This window comes from Mus musculus, chromosome 8, assembly GCF_000001635.26.
Source record: "Mus musculus strain C57BL/6J chromosome 8, GRCm38.p6 C57BL/6J".
Lineage (NCBI taxonomy): Eukaryota > Metazoa > Chordata > Mammalia > Rodentia > Muridae > Mus > Mus musculus.
The window spans coordinates 55,488,232-55,505,712 of NC_000074.6; the positions used below are offsets into that span (position 1 = coordinate 55,488,232).

The window sequence follows — 17,481 nt, forward strand, 5'->3', positions numbered from 1 at the left end:
TGGCTTCCATGCCTGTGTGTGGCACCCATCTTGAGACTGGGCGTGGCTGAGGTCCCACCTGTTAGGGGCAGTTATAAAAGGGGATGCCTGACAGAGGCAAGGGCTTCTAAGCTGTGAGCTTCTGTCTGTAGGTGTTCTCTCTCTGCTCAGGGGAGCACACACCCGACTAGAGGCAGGTCACAAGGTGAGTCTGGCGTGCAGATCGAACCTAGAGCATCCAACCCGGTCCTCGGGAGTGGTCATGGAGACTAGCTCCGAGGCAGGTGTTCTGCAGAAGCTGCTGGATCGCCTTTGCCAGGAGACCGACCCAGGAAAGATCTACAAAACGCTGAAGAAAATGTCTTCTCTTCCTTCTCTGTGTGACTGCCTTGCAGAGATTGGCTTCAGAGAAACCATCAAGTCCTTGAAGAAACAGCAGCTCCTCGTGCCCTTTGTAAAGGACTTAGTGGCCCAGTGGTCCACTGGGTTCCTGCTTGGACCCCAGCCTGAGCAGGCCCGGCAGGACTTTGGCTTGGAGAAGGGCCTCACAACTGAGGGCCGGAGCACCTCCCCAGAAGAGAAGCCCCAGGAGCAAGCATCCCAGGAAGTCCGCGGACATGGGAAAGAGGTTTTCCTTGGGCTTTGCAGCTGCTGCCCAGGCAGCAGCTCTTGCCTAAGCCAGAGCCGAAAATCGCACCAAAGGTCCAACCGTAAGGCACCTCACATTCGAAGCCCGCATCCAGGAGAAAACTGGAGCCCTGAGCTGCAGCAAGATGTCCAGAACCTGATGCACCTAGGAATGTCCAGGGCGAGCCTGGAGGAGCCTTGGCAGCAGGAAGGGGCCAAGCCCCTCTCCAGAAAGCCAGGGGCTGGGCCACAGGAGCCCACTGGGCTTGTGTTTGGTGGGCACAGAAAGTGCCAGCCACCAGGCAACTGGGAGCAGGAGGAAGCCCCTGGAGCTGGTTCCTCCTGGGCTTGCCTCAATGGGGAGTGCTGCTCTCCTTCCTCTTCGGAGCAGCCACGGGGCAAGAGGCAGAGGTGGGAACCCCCGTGTCCAGCCGAGGCCCAGAGTCCTCCTGCAAAGGTGCCTCGAGATGAGTCTGGAAGCTCCATGGATCTGAGTCCCATTGCTGCCAGCACCATTCCAGAGACTCCTTCCAGGAGCCAAGCCTGGTTGGAATGGGATCTTGCCCAGGAGACATTTTCCTCTCAGCAGGATCAAGAAGCCTCAGCTTTGGGGTGGGAGCTCAGGAAGCAGCACAGAACCCAAGTCTATTCAGGTTGCAGGCCTGCAGCAGGACCCCAGCAGAAGAGCACTGGAAACAGAGATGGTGCTCACTGCCAGGCTGGCAAGGACAAAGTTGGGCTTGGGCAGCCAGAAGAGAAGTCCTGGCCCCAGGGCCGCAGGTGCAAGGAATCCTACAGCCAGCCTGAGGCCCCCAGAGTCCTGCAGCTTCAGGGGTCCCAAGAGGAGAAGCTGCAAACCGTCATAGGCCGCCTCCAAAGCACAAGAGCCAAGAGGCCTCAACCCAGACAGACGATGATGGTCTCCTTCATCACCGAGCTCAAGAGTCCCAGCCAACAAGGACAGCCAGGACCCACTGGGGCTGCCTCTGCCCAAAATCCGCACAGTCTTCCTGAGGCTCCTGCCCATCCTCCAGTTCAGAGGGCTTCCTGCCTTCTCCTTGGAGAAAGTGGCACCAAAAAGGGCCCTGCTAAAAGACCTGCTCCTCTCATGGCCAAGGCCCTGAAGGACTACAGAAAGTGCTTCTATAAAAGGTGAACCCCAGATGATTTCCACCACCAGAAAACCTGCAACTCCTGAGACTTGGACTGACTGGACACACAGTCGCTTCCCTCCAGGGACTGCCACATGGTACACCCTGGGTTTAGGGCTCCGGGCAGACTTCCCAGCAGCTAATCTTGGCATTCTCACTGGACTACTTTACAGAGTTTTCCACACCTTAACTTTTGTCCCATGTCAATTCTCAAAACATCTTCAAAAATAAATCAATATCTCTCCCCCAATCAACTTTGTGGGTTTGTCTCTACATTACTTGGGAAGGATTAATACCCATGGACATAGATACAGTTTAGCAGTTGGACAAAGAGACTAACAGTCTGCCTGCTGACAGTTTTGCAAAGATACATGTAGGATCAGAGATGGAAGAACAGATACCTAGAGTCACAAAGAGAAGTAGGCACATCAATATGTTTCTGGAAGTCTGGCAGTAGACTTGACATCAGTGCCCACAAACCAGTAGGAATCAAGGCAGTTTGTATGTGTTTGTGTGTGTGTGTGCGTGTGTGTGTGTTTGTGCCTGTGTGTGTGTGTAGGAGTGGGTGGAGTGTGCAGGTGTATGTGTGTGCATGCATGCCCTCATGTGTGTGTGTTTTTATGGGTATGTGTCTGTTTGTGTGTTCATGTGTGTGTGTGGTACTAATATTTGTATGTGTGTAATGAAGAAAAGGAAAGTTACATGAGTACAGAGAGGCAGAGAGAGAGAGAGACAGAGAGAGAGAGAGAGAGAGAGAGAGAGAGAGAGAGAGAGAAAGAGAGAGAGAGAAAGAAAGAAATAACTTGCCTATAGGATTGAGAACAAAACTGAACCAAAGTTCCCAGACATTGTCTCTCCTTAGGGTAAGAGCTCAGATGGATTGGCACTTAAACTTAAAGCATGCTTTGGAGAGTCCTAGGGATGCAAGTAATGACACATGTTGGTGTCAGCAAAAGCCAAGGAGAAAATCAGCAGTATACCCACCAATTGTATAGTGAGTATTGGGTAATCACACATAGTGTGTAAAGGAGAGAGAGAAAAGAGAGATAAAACATTGATAGTGAGAAAAAGAGACAGGCATGAGCCAGAGAAGCAGGCAAAGGTCCAAAGAGAATGAATTCAAGGCAAGGTGCAGATAACCCTAGACACAGAGGCACAGAATCCCATCTACAACCCTGAAATACAAAGGTGTGGCTGTGCACCTGGTTCTATGCACCTGTGTGGACTTCCATTGGCTACAAGGTTGTGGGAAGAAGCAGCAAGAGGCTTGCAGCAAACAGGTGCCTCCAATAAGTTTTCCTACAAAGGAAAGGAATTTGCCCTAAGGAGGTTCAGTGGGTGGAGGTCACATGGCCGGGTCGCCATTTTGCAGTATGAGGAAATGTATGAGGAGAACAGATTCCATCCTGTTTTGTTTGTTGGTTTACTTAGTTGGTGTTGGTGTTGGTGTTGGTGTTGGTGTTGGTGTTGGTGTTGGTGCTGGTTGTGGTTTTGCTTTTGGTTGGTTTTTTGCTTTATTTCATTTACATAGATAGATAGATTAATAGATAGATAGATATGTAAATTTTTTCCATCAGGTCTTTGTTTGGAGGCCTACAGGAAACCTTGAGATTTGGCGACTGGGCGTGGCTTCCATGCCTGTGTGTGGCACCCATCTTGAGACTGGGCGTGGCTGAGGTCCCACCTGTTAGGGGCAGTTATAAAAGGGGATGCCTGACAGAGGCAAGGGCTTCTAAGCTGTGAGCTTCTGTCTGTAGGTGTTCTCTCTCTGCTCAGGGGAGCACACACCCGACTAGAGGCAGGTCACAAGGTGAGTCTGGCGTGCAGATCGAACCTAGAGCATCCAACCCGGTCCTCGGGAGTGGTCATGGAGACTAGCTCCGAGGCAGGTGTTCTGCAGAAGCTGCTGGATCGCCTTTGCCAGGAGACCGACCCAGGAAAGATCTACAAAACGCTGAAGAAAATGTCTTCTCTTCCTTCTCTGTGTGACTGCCTTGCAGAGATTGGCTTCAGAGAAACCATCAAGTCCTTGAAGAAACAGCAGCTCCTCGTGCCCTTTGTAAAGGACTTAGTGGCCCAGTGGTCCACTGGGTTCCTGCTTGGACCCCAGCCTGAGCAGGCCCGGCAGGACTTTGGCTTGGAGAAGGGCCTCACAACGGAGGGCCGGAGCACCTCCCCAGAAGAGAAGCCCCAGGAGCAAGCATCCCAGGAAGTCCGCGGACATGGGAAAGAGGTTTTCCTTGGGCTTTGCAGCTGCTGCCCAGGCAGCAGCTCTTGCCTAAGCCAGAGCCGAAAATCGCACCAAAGGTCCAACCGTAGGGCACCTCACATTCGAAGCCCGCATCCAGGAGAAAACTGGAGCCCTGAGCTGCAGCAAGATGTCCAGAACCTGATGCACCTAGGAATGTCCAGGGCGAGCCTGGAGGAGCCTTGGCAGCAGGAAGGGGCCAAGCCCCTCTCCAGAAAGCCAGGGGCTGGGCCACAGGAGCCCACTGGGCTTGTGTTTGGTGGGCACAGAAAGTGCCAGCCACCAGGCAACTGGGAGCAGGAGGAAGCCCCTGGAGCTGGTTCCTCCTGGGCTTGCCTCAATGGGGAGTGCTGCTCTCCTTCCTCTTCGGAGCAGCCACGGGGCAAGAGGCAGAGGTGGGAACCCCCGTGTCCAGCCGAGGCCCAGAGTCCTCCTGCAAAGGTGCCTCGAGATGAGTCTGGAAGCTCCATGGATCTGAGTCCCATTGCTGCCAGCACCATTCCAGAGACTCCTTCCAGGAGCCAAGCCTGGTTGGAATGGGATCTTGCCCAGGAGACATTTTCCTCTCAGCAGGATCAAGAAGCCTCAGCTTTGGGGTGGGAGCTCAGGAAGCAGCACAGAACCCAAGTCTATTCAGGTTGCAGGCCTGCAGCAGGACCCCAGCAGAAGAGCACTGGAAACAGAGATGGTGCTCACTGCCAGGCTGGCAAGGACAAAGTTGGGCTTGGGCAGCCAGAAGAGAAGTCCTGGCCCCAGGGCCGCAGGTGCAAGGAATCCTACAGCCAGCCTGAGGCCCCCAGAGTCCTGCAGCTTCAGGGGTCCCAAGAGGAGAAGCTGCAAACCGTCATAGGCCGCCTCCAAAGCACAAGAGCCAAGAGGCCTCAACCCAGACAGACGATGATGGTCTCCTTCATCACCGAGCTCAAGAGTCCCAGCCAACAAGGACAGCCAGGACCCACTGGGGCTGCCTCTGCCCAAAATCCGCACAGTCTTCCTGAGGCTCCTGCCCATCCTCCAGTTCAGAGGGCTTCCTGCCTTCTCCTTGGAGAAAGTGGCACCAAAAAGGGCCCTGCTAAAAGACCTGCTCCTCTCATGGCCAAGGCCCTGAAGGACTACAGAAAGTGCTTCTATAAAAGGTGAACCCCAGATGATTTCCACCACCAGAAAACCTGCAACTCCTGAGACTTGGACTGACTGGACACACAGTCGCTTCCCTCCAGGGACTGCCACATGGTACACCCTGGGTTTAGGGCTCCGGGCAGACTTCCCAGCAGCTAATCTTGGCATTCTCACTGGACTACTTTACAGAGTTTTCCACACCTTAACTTTTGTCCCATGTCAATTCTCAAAACATCTTCAAAAATAAATCAATATCTCTCCCCCAATCAACTTTGTGGGTTTGTCTCTACATTACTTGGGAAGGATTAATACCCATGGACATAGATACAGTTTAGCAGTTGGACAAAGAGACTAACAGTCTGCCTGCTGACAGTTTTGCAAAGATACATGTAGGATCAGAGATGGAAGAACAGATACCTAGAGTCACAAAGAGAAGTAGGCACATCAATATGTTTCTGGAAGTCTGGCAGTAGACTTGACATCAGTGCCCACAAACCAGTAGGAATCAAGGCAGTTTGTATGTGTTTGTGTGTGTGTGTGCGTGTGTGTGTGTTTGTGCCTGTGTGTGTGTGTAGGAGTGGGTGGAGTGTGCAGGTGTATGTGTGTGCATGCATGCCCTCATGTGTGTGTGTTTTTATGGGTATGTGTCTGTTTGTGTGTTCATGTGTGTGTGTGGTACTAATATTTGTATGTGTGTAATGAAGAAAAGGAAAGTTACATGAGTACAGAGAGGCAGAGAGAGAGAGAGACAGAGAGAGAGAGAGAGAGAGAGAGAGAGAGAGAGAGAGAGAGAAAGAGAGAGAGAGAAAGAAAGAAATAACTTGCCTATAGGATTGAGAACAAAACTGAACCAAAGTTCCCAGACATTGTCTCTCCTTAGGGTAAGAGCTCAGATGGATTGGCACTTAAACTTAAAGCATGCTTTGGAGAGTCCTAGGGATGCAAGTAATGACACATGTTGGTGTCAGCAAAAGCCAAGGAGAAAATCAGCAGTATACCCACCAATTGTATAGTGAGTATTGGGTAATCACACATAGTGTGTAAAGGAGAGAGAGAAAAGAGAGATAAAACATTGATAGTGAGAAAAAGAGACAGGCATGAGCCAGAGAAGCAGGCAAAGGTCCAAAGAGAATGAATTCAAGGCAAGGTGCAGATAACCCTAGACACAGAGGCACAGAATCCCATCTACAACCCTGAAATACAAAGGTGTGGCTGTGCACCTGGTTCTATGCACCTGTGTGGACTTCCATTGGCTACAAGGTTGTGGGAAGAAGCAGCAAGAGGCTTGCAGCAAACAGGTGCCTCCAATAAGTTTTCCTACAAAGGAAAGGAATTTGCCCTAAGGAGGTTCAGTGGGTGGAGGTCACATGGCCGGGTCGCCATTTTGCAGTATGAGGAAATGTATGAGGAGAACAGATTCCATCCTGTTTTGTTTGTTGGTTTACTTAGTTGGTGTTGGTGTTGGTGTTGGTGTTGGTGTTGGTGCTGGTTGTGGTTGTGGTTTTGCTTTTGGTTGGTTTTTTGCTTTATTTCATTTACATAGATAGATAGATTGATAGATAGATAGATATGTAAATTTTTTCCATCAGGTCTTTGTTTGGAGGCCTACAGGAAACCTTGAGATTTGGCGACTGGGCGTGGCTTCCATGCCTGTGTGTGGCACCCATCTTGAGACTGGGCGTGGCTGAGGTCCCACCTGTTAGGGGCAGTTATAAAAGGGGATGCCTGACAGAGGCAAGGGCTTCTAAGCTGTGAGCTTCTGTCTGTAGGTGTTCTCTCTCTGCTCAGGAGAGCACACACCCGACTAGAGGCAGGTCACAAGGTGAGTCTGGCGTGCAGATCGAACCTAGAGCATCCAGCCCTGTCCTCGGGAGTGGTCATGGAGACTAGCTCCGAGGCAGGTGTTCTGCAGAAGCTGCTGGATCGCCTTTGCCAGGAGACCGACCCAGGAAAGATCTACAAAACGCTGAAGAAAATGTCTTCTCTTCCTTCTCTGTGTGACTGCCTTGCAGAGATTGGCTTCAGACAGACGATCAAGTCCTTGAAGAAACAGCAGCTCCTCGTGCCCTTTGTAAAGGACTTAGTGGCCCAGTGGTCCACTGGGTTCCTGCTTGGACCCCAGCCTGAGCAGGCCCGGCAGGACTTTGGCTTGGAGAAGGGCCTCACAACGGAGGGCCGGAGTACCTCCCCAGAAGAGAAGCCCCAGGAGCAAGCATCCCAGGAAGTCCGCGGACATGGGAGAGAGGTTTTCCTTGGGCTTTGCAGCTGCTGCCCAGGCAGCAGCTCTTGCCTAAGCCAGAGCCAAAAATCGCACCAAAGGTCCAACCGTAGGGCACCTCACATTCGAAGCCCGCATCCAGGAGAAAACTGGAGCCCTGAGCTGCAGCAAGATGTCCAGAACCTGGTACACCTAGGAATGTCCAGGGTGAGCCTGGAGGAGCCTTGGCAGCAGGAAGGGGCCAAGCCCCTCTCCAGAAAGCCAGGGGCTGGGCCACAGGAGTCCACTGGGCTTTTGTTTGGTGGGCACAGAAAGTGCCAGCCACCAGGCAACTGGGAGGAGGAGGAAGCCCCTGGAGCTGGTTCCTCCTGGGCTTGCCTCAATGGGGAGTGCTGCTCTCCTTCCTCTTCGGAGCAGCCACGGGGCAAGAGGCAGAGGTGGGAACCCCCGTGTCCAGCCGAGGCCCAGAGTCCTCCTGCAAAGGTGCCTCGAGATGAGTCTGGAAGCTCCATGGATCTGAGTCCCATTGCTGCCAGCACCATTCCAGAGACTCCCTCCAGGAGCCAAGCCTGGTTGGAATGGGATCTTGCCCAGGAGACATTTTCCTCTCAGCAGGATCAAGAAGCCTCAGCTTGGGGGTGGGAGCTCAGGAAGCAGCACAGAACCCAAGTCTATTCAGGTTGCAGGCCTGCAGCAGGACCCCAGCAGAAGAGCACTGGAACAAGAGATGGTGCTCACTGCCAGGCTGGCAAGGACAAAGTTGGGCTTGGGCAGCCAGAAGAGAAGTCCTGGCCCCAGGGCCGCAGGTGCAAGGAATCCTACAGCCAGCCTGAGGCCCCCAGAGTCCTGCAGCTTCAGGGGTCCCAAGAGGAGAGGCTGCAAACCGTCATAGGCCGCCTCCAAAGCACAAGAGCCAAGAGGCCTCAACCCAGACAGACGATGATGGTCTCCTTCATCACCGAGCTCAAGAGTCCCAGCCAACAAGGACAGCCAGGACCCACTGGGGCTGCCTCTGCCCAAAATCCGCACAGTCTTCCTGAGGCTCCTGCCCATCCTCCAGTTCAGAGGGCTTCCTGCCTTCTCCTTGGAGAAAGTGGCACCAAAAAGGGCCCTGCTAAAAGACCTGCTCCTCTCATGGCCAAGGCCCTGAAGGACTACAGAAAGTGCTTCTATAAAAGGTGAACCCCAGATGATTTCCACCTCCAGAAAACCTGCAACTCCTGAGACTTGGACTGACTGGACACACAGTCGCTTCCCTCCAGGGACTGCCACATGGTACACCCTGGGTTTAGGGCTCCGGGCAGACTTCCCAGCAGCTAATCTTGGCATTCTCACTGGACTACTTTACAGAGTTTTCCACACCTTAACTTTTGTCCCATGTCAATTCTCAAAACATCTTCAAAAATAAATCAATATCTCTCCCCCAATCAAATTTGTGGTTTTGTCTCTACATTACTTGGGAAGGATTAATACCCATGGACATAGATACAGTTTAGCAGTTGGACAAAGAGACTAACAGTCTGCCTGCTGACAGTTTTGCAAAGATACATGTAGGATCAGATATGGAAGAACAGATACCTAGAGTCACAAAGAGAAGTAGGCACATCAATATGTTTCTGGAAGTCTGGCAGTAGACTTGACATCAGTGCCCACAAACCAGTAGGAATCAAGGCAGTTTGTGTGTGTGTGTGTGTGTGTGTGTGTGTGTGTGTGTGTGTGTTTGTGCCTGTGTGTGTGTGTAGGAGTGGGTGGAGTGTGCAGGTGTATGTGTGTGCATGCATGCCCTCATGTGTGTGTGTTTTTATGGGTATGTGTCTGTGTGTGTGTTCATGTGTGTGTGTGGTACTAATATTTGTATGTGTGTAATGAAGAAAAGGAAAGTTACATGAGTACAGAGAGGCAGAGAGAGAGAGAGACAGAGAGAGAGAGAGAGATAGAGAGAGAGAGAAAGAGAGAGAGAGAAAGAAAGAAATAACTTGCCTATAGGATTGAGAACAAAACTGAACCAAAGTTCCCAGACATTGTCTCTCCTTAGGGTAAGAGCTCAGATGGATTGGCACTTAAACTTAAAGCATGCTTTGGAGAGTCCTAGGGATGCAAGCAATGACACATGTTGGTGTCAGCAAAAGCCAAGGAGAAAACCAGCAGTATACCCACCAATTGTATAGTGAGTATTGGGTAATCACACATAGTGTGTAAAGGAGAGAGAGAAAAGAGAGATAAAACATTGATAGTGAGAAAAAGAGAGACAGGCATGAGCCAGAGAAGCAGGCAAAGGTCCAAAGAGAATGAATTCAAGGCAAGGTGCAGATAACCCTAGACACAGAGGCACAGAATCCCATCTACAATCCTGAAATACAAAGGTGTGGCTGTGCACCTGGTTCTATGCACCTGTGTCGACTTCCATTGGCTACATGGTTGTGGGAAGAAGCAGCAAGAGGCTTGCAGCAAACAGGCGCCTCCAATAAGTTTTCCTACAAAGGAAAGGAATTTGCCCTAAGGAGTTTCAGTGGGTGGAGGTCACATGGCCAGGTCGCCATTTTGCAGTATGAGGAAATGTATGAGGAGAACAGATTCCATCCTGTTTTGTTTGTTGGTTTACGTAGTTGGTTTTGGTGTTGGTGTTGGTGTTGGTGCTGGTGCTGGTTGTGCTTTTGCTTTTGGTTGGTTGATTGCTTTATTTAATTTACATAGATAGATAGATTGATAGATAGATAGATATGTAAATTTTTTCCATCAGGTCTTTGTTTGGAGGCCTACAGGAAACCTTGAGATTTGGTGACTGGGCGTGGCTTCCATGCCTTTGTGTGGCAGCCATCTTGTGACTGGGCGTGGCTGAGGTCCCACCTGTTAGGGGCAGTTATAAAAGGGGATGCCTGACAGAGGCAAGGACTTCTAAGCTGTGAGCTTCCGTCTGTAGGTGTTCCCTCTCTGCTCAGGAGAGCACACACCCGACTAGAGGCAGGTCACAAGGTGAGTCTGGCGTGCAGATCGAACCTAGAGCATCCAACCCTGTCCTCGGGAGTGGTCATGGAGACTAGCTCCGAGGCAGGTGTTCTGCAGAAGCTGCTGGATCGCCTTTGCCAGGAGACCGACCCAGGAAAGATCTACAAAACGCTGAAGAAAATGTCTTCTCTTCCTTCTCTGTGTGACTGCCTTGCAGAGATTGGCTTCAGACAGACCATCAAGTCCTTGAAGAAACAGCAGCTCCTCGTGCCCTTTGTAAAGGACTTAGTGGCCCAGTGGTCCACTGGGTTCCTGCTTGGACCCCAGCCTGAGCAGGCCCGGCAGGACTTTGGCTTGGAGAAGGGCCTCACAACGGAGGGCCGGAGCACCTCCCCAGAAGAGAAGCCCCAGGAGCAAGCATCCCAGGAAGTCCGCGGACATGGGAGAGAGGTTTTCCTTGGGCTTTGCAGCTGCTGCCCAGGCAGCAGCTCTTGCCTAAGCCAGAGCCGAAAATCGCACCAAAGGTCCAACCGTAGGGCACCTCACATTCGAAGCCCGCATCCAGGAGAAAACTGGAGCCCTGAGCTGCAGCAAGATGTCCAGAACCTGGTACACCTAGGAATGTCCAGGGTGAGCCTGGAGGAGCCTTGGCAGCAGGAAGGGGCCAAGCCCCTCTCCAGAAAGCCAGGGGCTGGGCCACAGGAGCCCACTGGGCTTGTGTTTGGTGGGCACAGAAAGTGCCAGCCACCAGGCAACTGGGAGCAGGAGGAAGCCCCTGGAGCTGGTTCCTCCTGGGCTTGCCTCAATGGGGAGTGCTGCTCTCCTTCCTCTTCGGAGCAGCCACGGGGCAAGAGGCAGAGGTGGGAACCCCCGTGTCCAGCCGAGGCCCAGAGTCCTCCTGCAAAGGTGCCTCGAGATGAGTCTGGAAGCTCCATGGATCTGAGTCCCATTGCTGCCAGCACCATTCCAGAGACTCCCTCCAGGAGCCAAGCCTGGTTGGAATGGGATCTTACCCAGGAGACATTTTCCTTTCAGCAGGATCAAGAAGCCTCAGCTTGGGGGTGGGAGCTCAGGAAGCAGCACAGAACCCAAGTCTATTCAGGTTGCAGGCCTGCAGCAGGACCCCAGCAGAAGAGCACTGGAACAAGAGATGGTGCTCACTGCCAGGCTGGCAAGGACAAAGTTGGGCTTGGGCAGCCAGAAGAGAAGTCCTGGCCCCAGAGCTGCAGGTGCAAGGAATCCTACAGCCAGCCTGAGGCCCCCAGAGTCCTGCAGCTTCAGGGGTCCCAAGAGGAGAGGCTGCAAACCGTCATAGGACGCCTCCAAAGCACAAGAGCCAAGAGGCCTCAACCCAGACAGACGATGATGGTCTCCTTCATCACCGAGCTCAAGAGCCCCAGCCAACAAGGACAGCCAGGACCCACTGGGGCTGCCTCTGCCCAAAATCCGCACAGTCTTCCTGAGGCTCCTGCCTATCCTCCAGTCCAGAGGGCTTCCTGCCTTCTCCTTGGAGAAAGAGGCACCAAAAAGGGCCCTGCTAAAAGACCTGCTCCTCTCATGTCCAAGGCCCTGAAGGACTACAGAATGTGCTTCTATAAAAGGTGAACCCCAGATGATTTCCACCACCAGAAAACCTGCAACTCCTGAGACTTGGATTGACTGGACACACAGGCGCTGCCCTCCAGGGACTGCCACATGGTACACCCTGGGTTTAGGGCTCTGGGCAGACTTCCCAGCAGCTAATCTTGGCATTCTCACTGGACTTCTTTACAGAGTTTTCCACACCTTAACTTTTGTCCCATGTCAATTCTCAAAACATCTTCAAAAATAAATCAATATCGCTCCCCCAATCAACTTTGTGGGTTTGTCTCTACATTACTTGGGAAGGATTAATACCCATGGACATAGATACAGTTTAGCAGTTGGACAAAGAGACTAACAGTCTGCCTGCTGACAGTTTTGCAAAGATATATGTAGGATCAGAGATGGAAGAACAGATACCTAGAGTCACAAAGAGCAGTAGGCACATCAATATGTTTCTGGAAGTCTGGCAGTAGACTTGACATCAGTGCCCACAAACCAGTAGGAATCAAGGCAGTTTGTGTGTGTGTGTGTGTGTGTGTGTGTGTGTGTGTGTTTGTGCCTGTGTGTGTGTGTAGGAGTGGGTGGAGTGTGCAGGTGTATGTGTGTGCATGCATGCCCTCATGTGTGTGTGTTTTTATGGGTATGTGTCTGTGTGTGTGTTCATGAGTGTGTGTGGTACTAATATTTGTATGTGTGTAATGAAGAAAAGGAAAGTTACATGAGTACAGAGAGGCAGAGAGAGAGAGAGACAGAGAGAGAGAGAGAGAGAGAGAGAGAGAGAGAGAGAGAAAGAGAGAGAGAAAGAAAGAAATAACTTGCCTATAGGATTGAGAACAAAACTGAACCAAAGTTCCCAGACATTGTCTCTCCTTAGGGTAAGAGCTCAGATGGATTGGCACTTAAACTTAAAGCATGCTTTGGAGAGTCCTAGGGATGCAAGTAATGACACATGTTGGTGTCAGCAAAAGCCAAGGAGAAAATCAGCAGTATACCCACCAATTGTATAGTGAGTATTGGGTAATCACACATAGTGTGTAAAGGAGAGAGAGAAAAGAGAGATAAAACATTGATAGTGAGAAAAAGAGACAGGCATGAGCCAGAGAAGCAGGCAAAGGTCCAAAGAGAATGAATTCAAGGCAAGGTGCAGATAACCCTAGACACAGAGGCACAGAATCCCATCTACAACCCTGAAATACAAAGGTGTGGCTGTGCACCTGGTTCTATGCACCTGTGTGGACTTCCATTGGCTACAAGGTTGTGGGAAGAAGCAGCAAGAGGCTTGCAGCAAACAGGTGCCTCCAATAAGTTTTCCTACAAAGGAAAGGAATTTGCCCTAAGGAGGTTCAGTGGGTGGAGGTCACATGGCCGGGTCGCCATTTTGCAGTATGAGGAAATGTATGAGGAGAACAGATTCCATCCTGATTTGTTTGTTGGTTTACTTAGTTGGTTTTGGTGTTGGTGTTGGTGTTGGTGTTGGTGTTGGTGTTGGTGTTGGTGTTGGTGCTGGTTGTGCTTTTGCTTTTGGTTGGTTGATTGCTTTATTTAATTTACATAGATAGATAGATTGATAGATACATAGATATGTAAAATTTTCCATCAGGTCTTTGTTTGGAGGCCTACAGGAAACCTTGAGATTTGGCGACTGGGCGTGGCTTCCATGCCTGTGTGTGGCAGCCATCTTGAGACTGGGCGTGGCTGAGGTCCCACCTGTTAGGGGCAGTTATAAAAGGGGATGCCTGACAGAGGCAAGGGCTTCTAAGCTGTGAGCTTCTGTCTGTAGGTGTTCTCTCTCTGCTCAGGAGAGCACACACCCGACTAGAGGCAGGTCACAAGGTGAGTCTGGCGTGCAGATCGAACCTAGAGCATCCAACCCTGTCCTCGGGAGTGGTCATGGAGACTAGCTCCGAGGCAGGTGTTCTGCAGAAGCTGCTGGATCGCCTTTGCCAGGAGACCGACCCAGGAAAGATCTACAAAACGCTGAAGAAAATGTCTTCTCTTCCTTCTCTGTGTGACAGCCTTGCAGAGATTGGCTTCAGACAGACCATCAAGTCCTTGAAGAAACAGCAGCTCCTCGTGCCCTTTGTAAAGGACTTAGTGGCCCAGTGGTCCACTGGGTTCCTGCTTGGACCCCAGCCTGAGCAGGCCCGGCAGGACTTTGGCTTGGAGAAGGGCCTCACAACGGAGGGCCGGAGCACCTCCCCAGAAGAGAAGCCCCAGGAGCAAGCATCCCAGGAAGTCCGCGGACATGTTAGAGAGGTTTTCCTTGGGCTTTGCAGCTGCTGCCCAGGCAGCAGCTCTTGCCTAAGCCAGAGCCGAAAATCGCACCAAAGGTCCAACCGTAGGGCACCTCACATTCGAAGCCCGCATCCAGGAGAAAACTGGAGCCCTGAGCTGCAGCAAAATGTCCAGAACCTGGTACACCTAGGAATGTCCAGGGTGAGCCTGGAGGAGCCTTGGCAGCAGGAAGGGGCCAAGCCCCTCTCCAGAAAGCCAGGGGCTGGGCCACAGGAGCCCACTGGGCTTGTGTTTGGTGGGCACAGAAAGTGCCAGCCACCAGGCAACTGGGAGCAGGAGGAAGCCCCTGGAGCTGGTTCCTCCTGGGCTTGCCTCAATGGGGAGTGCTGCTCTCCTTCCTCTTCGGAGCGTCCACGGGGCAAGAGGCAGAGGTGGGAACCCCCGTGTCCAGCCGAGGCCTAGAGTCCTCCTGCAAAGGTGCCTCGAGATGAGTCTGGAAGCTCCATGGATCTGAGTCCCATTGCTGCCAGCACCATTCCAGAGACTCCCTCCAGGAGCCAAGCCTGGTTGGAATGGGATCTTGCCCAGGAGACATTTTCCTCTCAGCAGGATCAAGAAGCCTCAGCTTGGGGGTGGGAGCTCAGGAAGCAGCACAGAACCCAAGTCTATTCAGGTTGCAGGCCTGCAGCAGGACCCCAGCAGAAGAGCACTGGAACAAGAGATGGTGCTCACTGCCAGGCTGGCAAGGACAAAGTTGGGCTTGGGCAGCCAGAAGAGAAGTCCTGGCCCCAGGGCCGCAGGTGCAAGGAATCCTACAGCCAGCCTGAGGCCCCCAGAGTCCTGCAGCTTCAGGGGTCCCAAGAGGAGAGGCTGCAAACCGTCATAGGACGCCTCCAAAGCACAAGAGCCAAGAGGCCTCAACCCAGACAGACGATGATGGTCTCCTTCATCACCGAGCTCAAGAGCCCTAGCCAACAAGGACAGCCAGGACCCACTGGGGCTGCCTCTGCCCAAAATCCGCACAGTCTTCCTGAGGCTCCTGCCCATCCTCCAGTCCAGAGGGCTTCCTGCCTTCTCCTTGGAGAAAGAGGCACCAGAAAGGGCCCTGCTAAAAGACCTGCTCCTCTCATGGCCAAGGCCCTGAAGGACTACAGAAAGTGCTTCTATAAAAGGTGAACCCCAGATGATTTCCACCACCAGAAAACCTGCAACTCCTGAGACTTGGATTGACTGGACACACAGGCACTGCCCTCCAGGGACTGCCACATGGTACACCCTGGGTTTAGGGCTCCGGGCAGACTTCCCAGCAGCTAATCTTGGCATTCTCACTGGACTTCTTTACAGAGTTTTCCACACCTTAACTTTTGTCCCATGTCAATTCTCAAAACATCTTCAAAAATAAATCAATATCTCTCCCCCAATCAACTTTGTGGGTTTGTCTCTACATTACTTGGGAAGGATTAATACCCATGGACATAGATACAGTTTAGCAGTTGGACAAAGAGACTAACAGTCTGCCTGCTGACAGTTTTGCAAAGATACATGTAGGATCAGAGATGGAAGAACAGATACCTAGAGTCACAAAGAGAAGTAGGCACATCAATATGTTTCTGGAAGTCTGGCAGTAGACTTGACATCAGTGCCCACAAACCAGTAGGAATCAAGGCAGTTTGTGTGTGTGTGTGTGTGTGTGTGTGTGTGTGTGTGTGTTTGTTCCTGTGTGTGTGTGTAGGAGTGGGTGGAGTGTGCAGGTGTATGTATGTGCATGCATGCCCTCATGTGTGTGTGTTTTTATGGGTATGTGTCTGTGTGTGTGTTCATGAGTGTGTGTGGTACTAATATTTGTATGTGTGTAATGAAGAAAAGGAAAGTTACATGAGTACAGAGAGGCAGAGAGAGAGAGAGACAGAGAGAGAGAGAGAGAGAGAGAGAGAGAGAGAGAGAGAGAGAGAGAGAGAGAAAGAAAGAAATAACTTGCCTATAGGATTGAGAACAAAACTGAACCAAAGTTCCCAGACATTGTCTCTCCTTAGGGTAAGAGCTCAGATGGATTGGCACTTAAACTTAAAGCATGCTTTGGAGAGTCCTAGGGATGCAAGTAATGACACATGTTGGTGTCAGCAAAAGCCAAGGAGAAAATCAGCAGTATACCCACCAATTGTATAGTGAGTATTGGGTAATCACACATAGTGTGTAAAGGAGAGAGAGAAAAGAGAGATAAAACATTGATAGTGAGAAAAAGAGACAGGCATGAGCCAGAGAAGCAGGCAAAGGTCCAAAGAGAATGAATTCAAGGCAAGGTGCAGATAACCCTAGACACAGAGGCACAGAATCCCATCTACAACCCTGAAATACAAAGGTGTGGCTGTGCACCTGGTTCTATGCACCTGTGTGGACTTCCATTGGCTACAAGGTTGTGGGAAGAAGCAGCAAGAGGCTTGCAGCAAACAGGTGCCTCCAATAAGTTTTCCTACAAAGGAAAGGAATTTGCCCTAAGGAGGTTCAGTGGGTGGAGGTCACATGGCCGGGTCGCCATTTTGCAGTATGAGGAAATGTATGAGGAGAACAGATTCCATCCTGTTTTGTTTGTTGGTTTACTTAGTTGGTTTTGGTGTTGGTGTTGGTGTTGGTGTTGGTGTTGGTGTTGGTGTTGGTGTTGGTGTTGGTGTTGGTGCTGGTTGTGCTTTTGCTTTTGGTTGGTTGATTGCTTTATTTAATTTACATAGATAGATAGATTGATAGATAGATAGATATGTAAATTTTTTCCATCAGGTCTTTGTTTGGAGGCCTACAGGAAACCTTGAGATTTGGCGACTGGGCGTGGCTTCCATGCCTGTGTGTGGCAGCCATCTTGAGACTGGGCGTGGCTGAGGTCCCACCTGTTAGGGGCAGTTATAAAAGGGGATGCCTGACAGAGGCAAGGGCTTCTAAGCTGTGAGCTTCTGTCTGTAGGTGTTCTCTCTCTGCTCAGGAGAGCACACACCCGACTAGAGGCAGGTCACAAGGTGAGTCTGGCGTGCAGATCGAACCTAGAGCATCCAACCCTGTCCTCGGGAGTGGTCATGGAGACTAGCTCCGAGGCAGGTGTTCTGCTGAAGCTGCTGGATCGCCTTTGCCAGGAGACCGACCCAGGAAAGATCTACAAAACGCTGAAGAAAATGTCTTCTCTTCCTTCTCTGTGTGACTGCCTTGCAGAGATTGGCTTCAGAGAAACCATCAAGTCCTTGAAGAAACAGCAGCTCCTCGTGCCCTTTGTAAAGGACTTAGTGGCCCAGTGGTCCACTGGGTTCCTGCTTGTATCCCAGCCTGAGCAGGCCAGGCAGGACTTTGGCTTGGAGAAGGGCCTCACAACGGAGGGCCTGAGCACCTCCCCA

At 51.5% G+C, this 17,481-nt stretch overlaps 4 protein-coding genes and 1 pseudogene across 4 annotated transcripts; all 5 read left to right on the forward strand.

Annotated features, from left to right (window-relative positions):
* The first annotated feature begins 241 nt into the window (after positions 1-241).
* Positions 242-1,772, forward strand: Gm51595 (predicted gene, 51595). Its single transcript, XM_030243919.1, has one exon. It carries the CDS (start codon positions 242-244, stop codon positions 1,760-1,762), a length of 1,521 nt encoding a protein of 506 aa, XP_030099779.1. The 3' UTR covers positions 1,763-1,772.
* Positions 1,773-3,624: 1,852 nt separating this feature from the next.
* Positions 3,625-5,155, forward strand: Gm51596 (predicted gene, 51596). Its single transcript, XM_030243920.1, has one exon. It carries the CDS (start codon positions 3,625-3,627, stop codon positions 5,143-5,145), a length of 1,521 nt encoding a protein of 506 aa, XP_030099780.1. The 3' UTR covers positions 5,146-5,155.
* A 1,848-nt stretch (positions 5,156-7,003) lies between these two features.
* Positions 7,004-8,534, forward strand: Gm51597 (predicted gene, 51597). The gene has a single exon (XM_030243921.1). It carries the CDS (start codon positions 7,004-7,006, stop codon positions 8,522-8,524), a length of 1,521 nt encoding a protein of 506 aa, XP_030099781.1. The 3' UTR covers positions 8,525-8,534.
* A 1,699-nt stretch (positions 8,535-10,233) lies between these two features.
* Positions 10,234-12,138, forward strand: Gm51598 (predicted gene, 51598). The gene has a single exon (NM_001378718.1). It carries the CDS (start codon positions 10,373-10,375, stop codon positions 11,891-11,893), a length of 1,521 nt encoding a protein of 506 aa, NP_001365647.1. The 5' UTR covers positions 10,234-10,372; the 3' UTR covers positions 11,894-12,138.
* Positions 12,139-14,611: 2,473 nt separating this feature from the next.
* Gm51599 lies at positions 14,612-15,509 on the forward strand (annotated as a pseudogene).
* The last annotated feature ends 1,972 nt before the right edge of the window (positions 15,510-17,481 follow it).

Bases quoted from the DNA above. Each gene is read 5' to 3' on its own strand.
- Gm51595 (XM_030243919.1), top strand. From the start codon at position 242: ATGGAGACTAGCTCCGAGGCAGGTGTTCTGCAGAAGCTGCTGGATCGC.
- Gm51596 (XM_030243920.1), top strand. From the start codon at position 3,625: ATGGAGACTAGCTCCGAGGCAGGTGTTCTGCAGAAGCTGCTGGATCGC.
- Gm51597 (XM_030243921.1), top strand. From the start codon at position 7,004: ATGGAGACTAGCTCCGAGGCAGGTGTTCTGCAGAAGCTGCTGGATCGC.
- Gm51598 (NM_001378718.1), top strand. From the start codon at position 10,373: ATGGAGACTAGCTCCGAGGCAGGTGTTCTGCAGAAGCTGCTGGATCGC.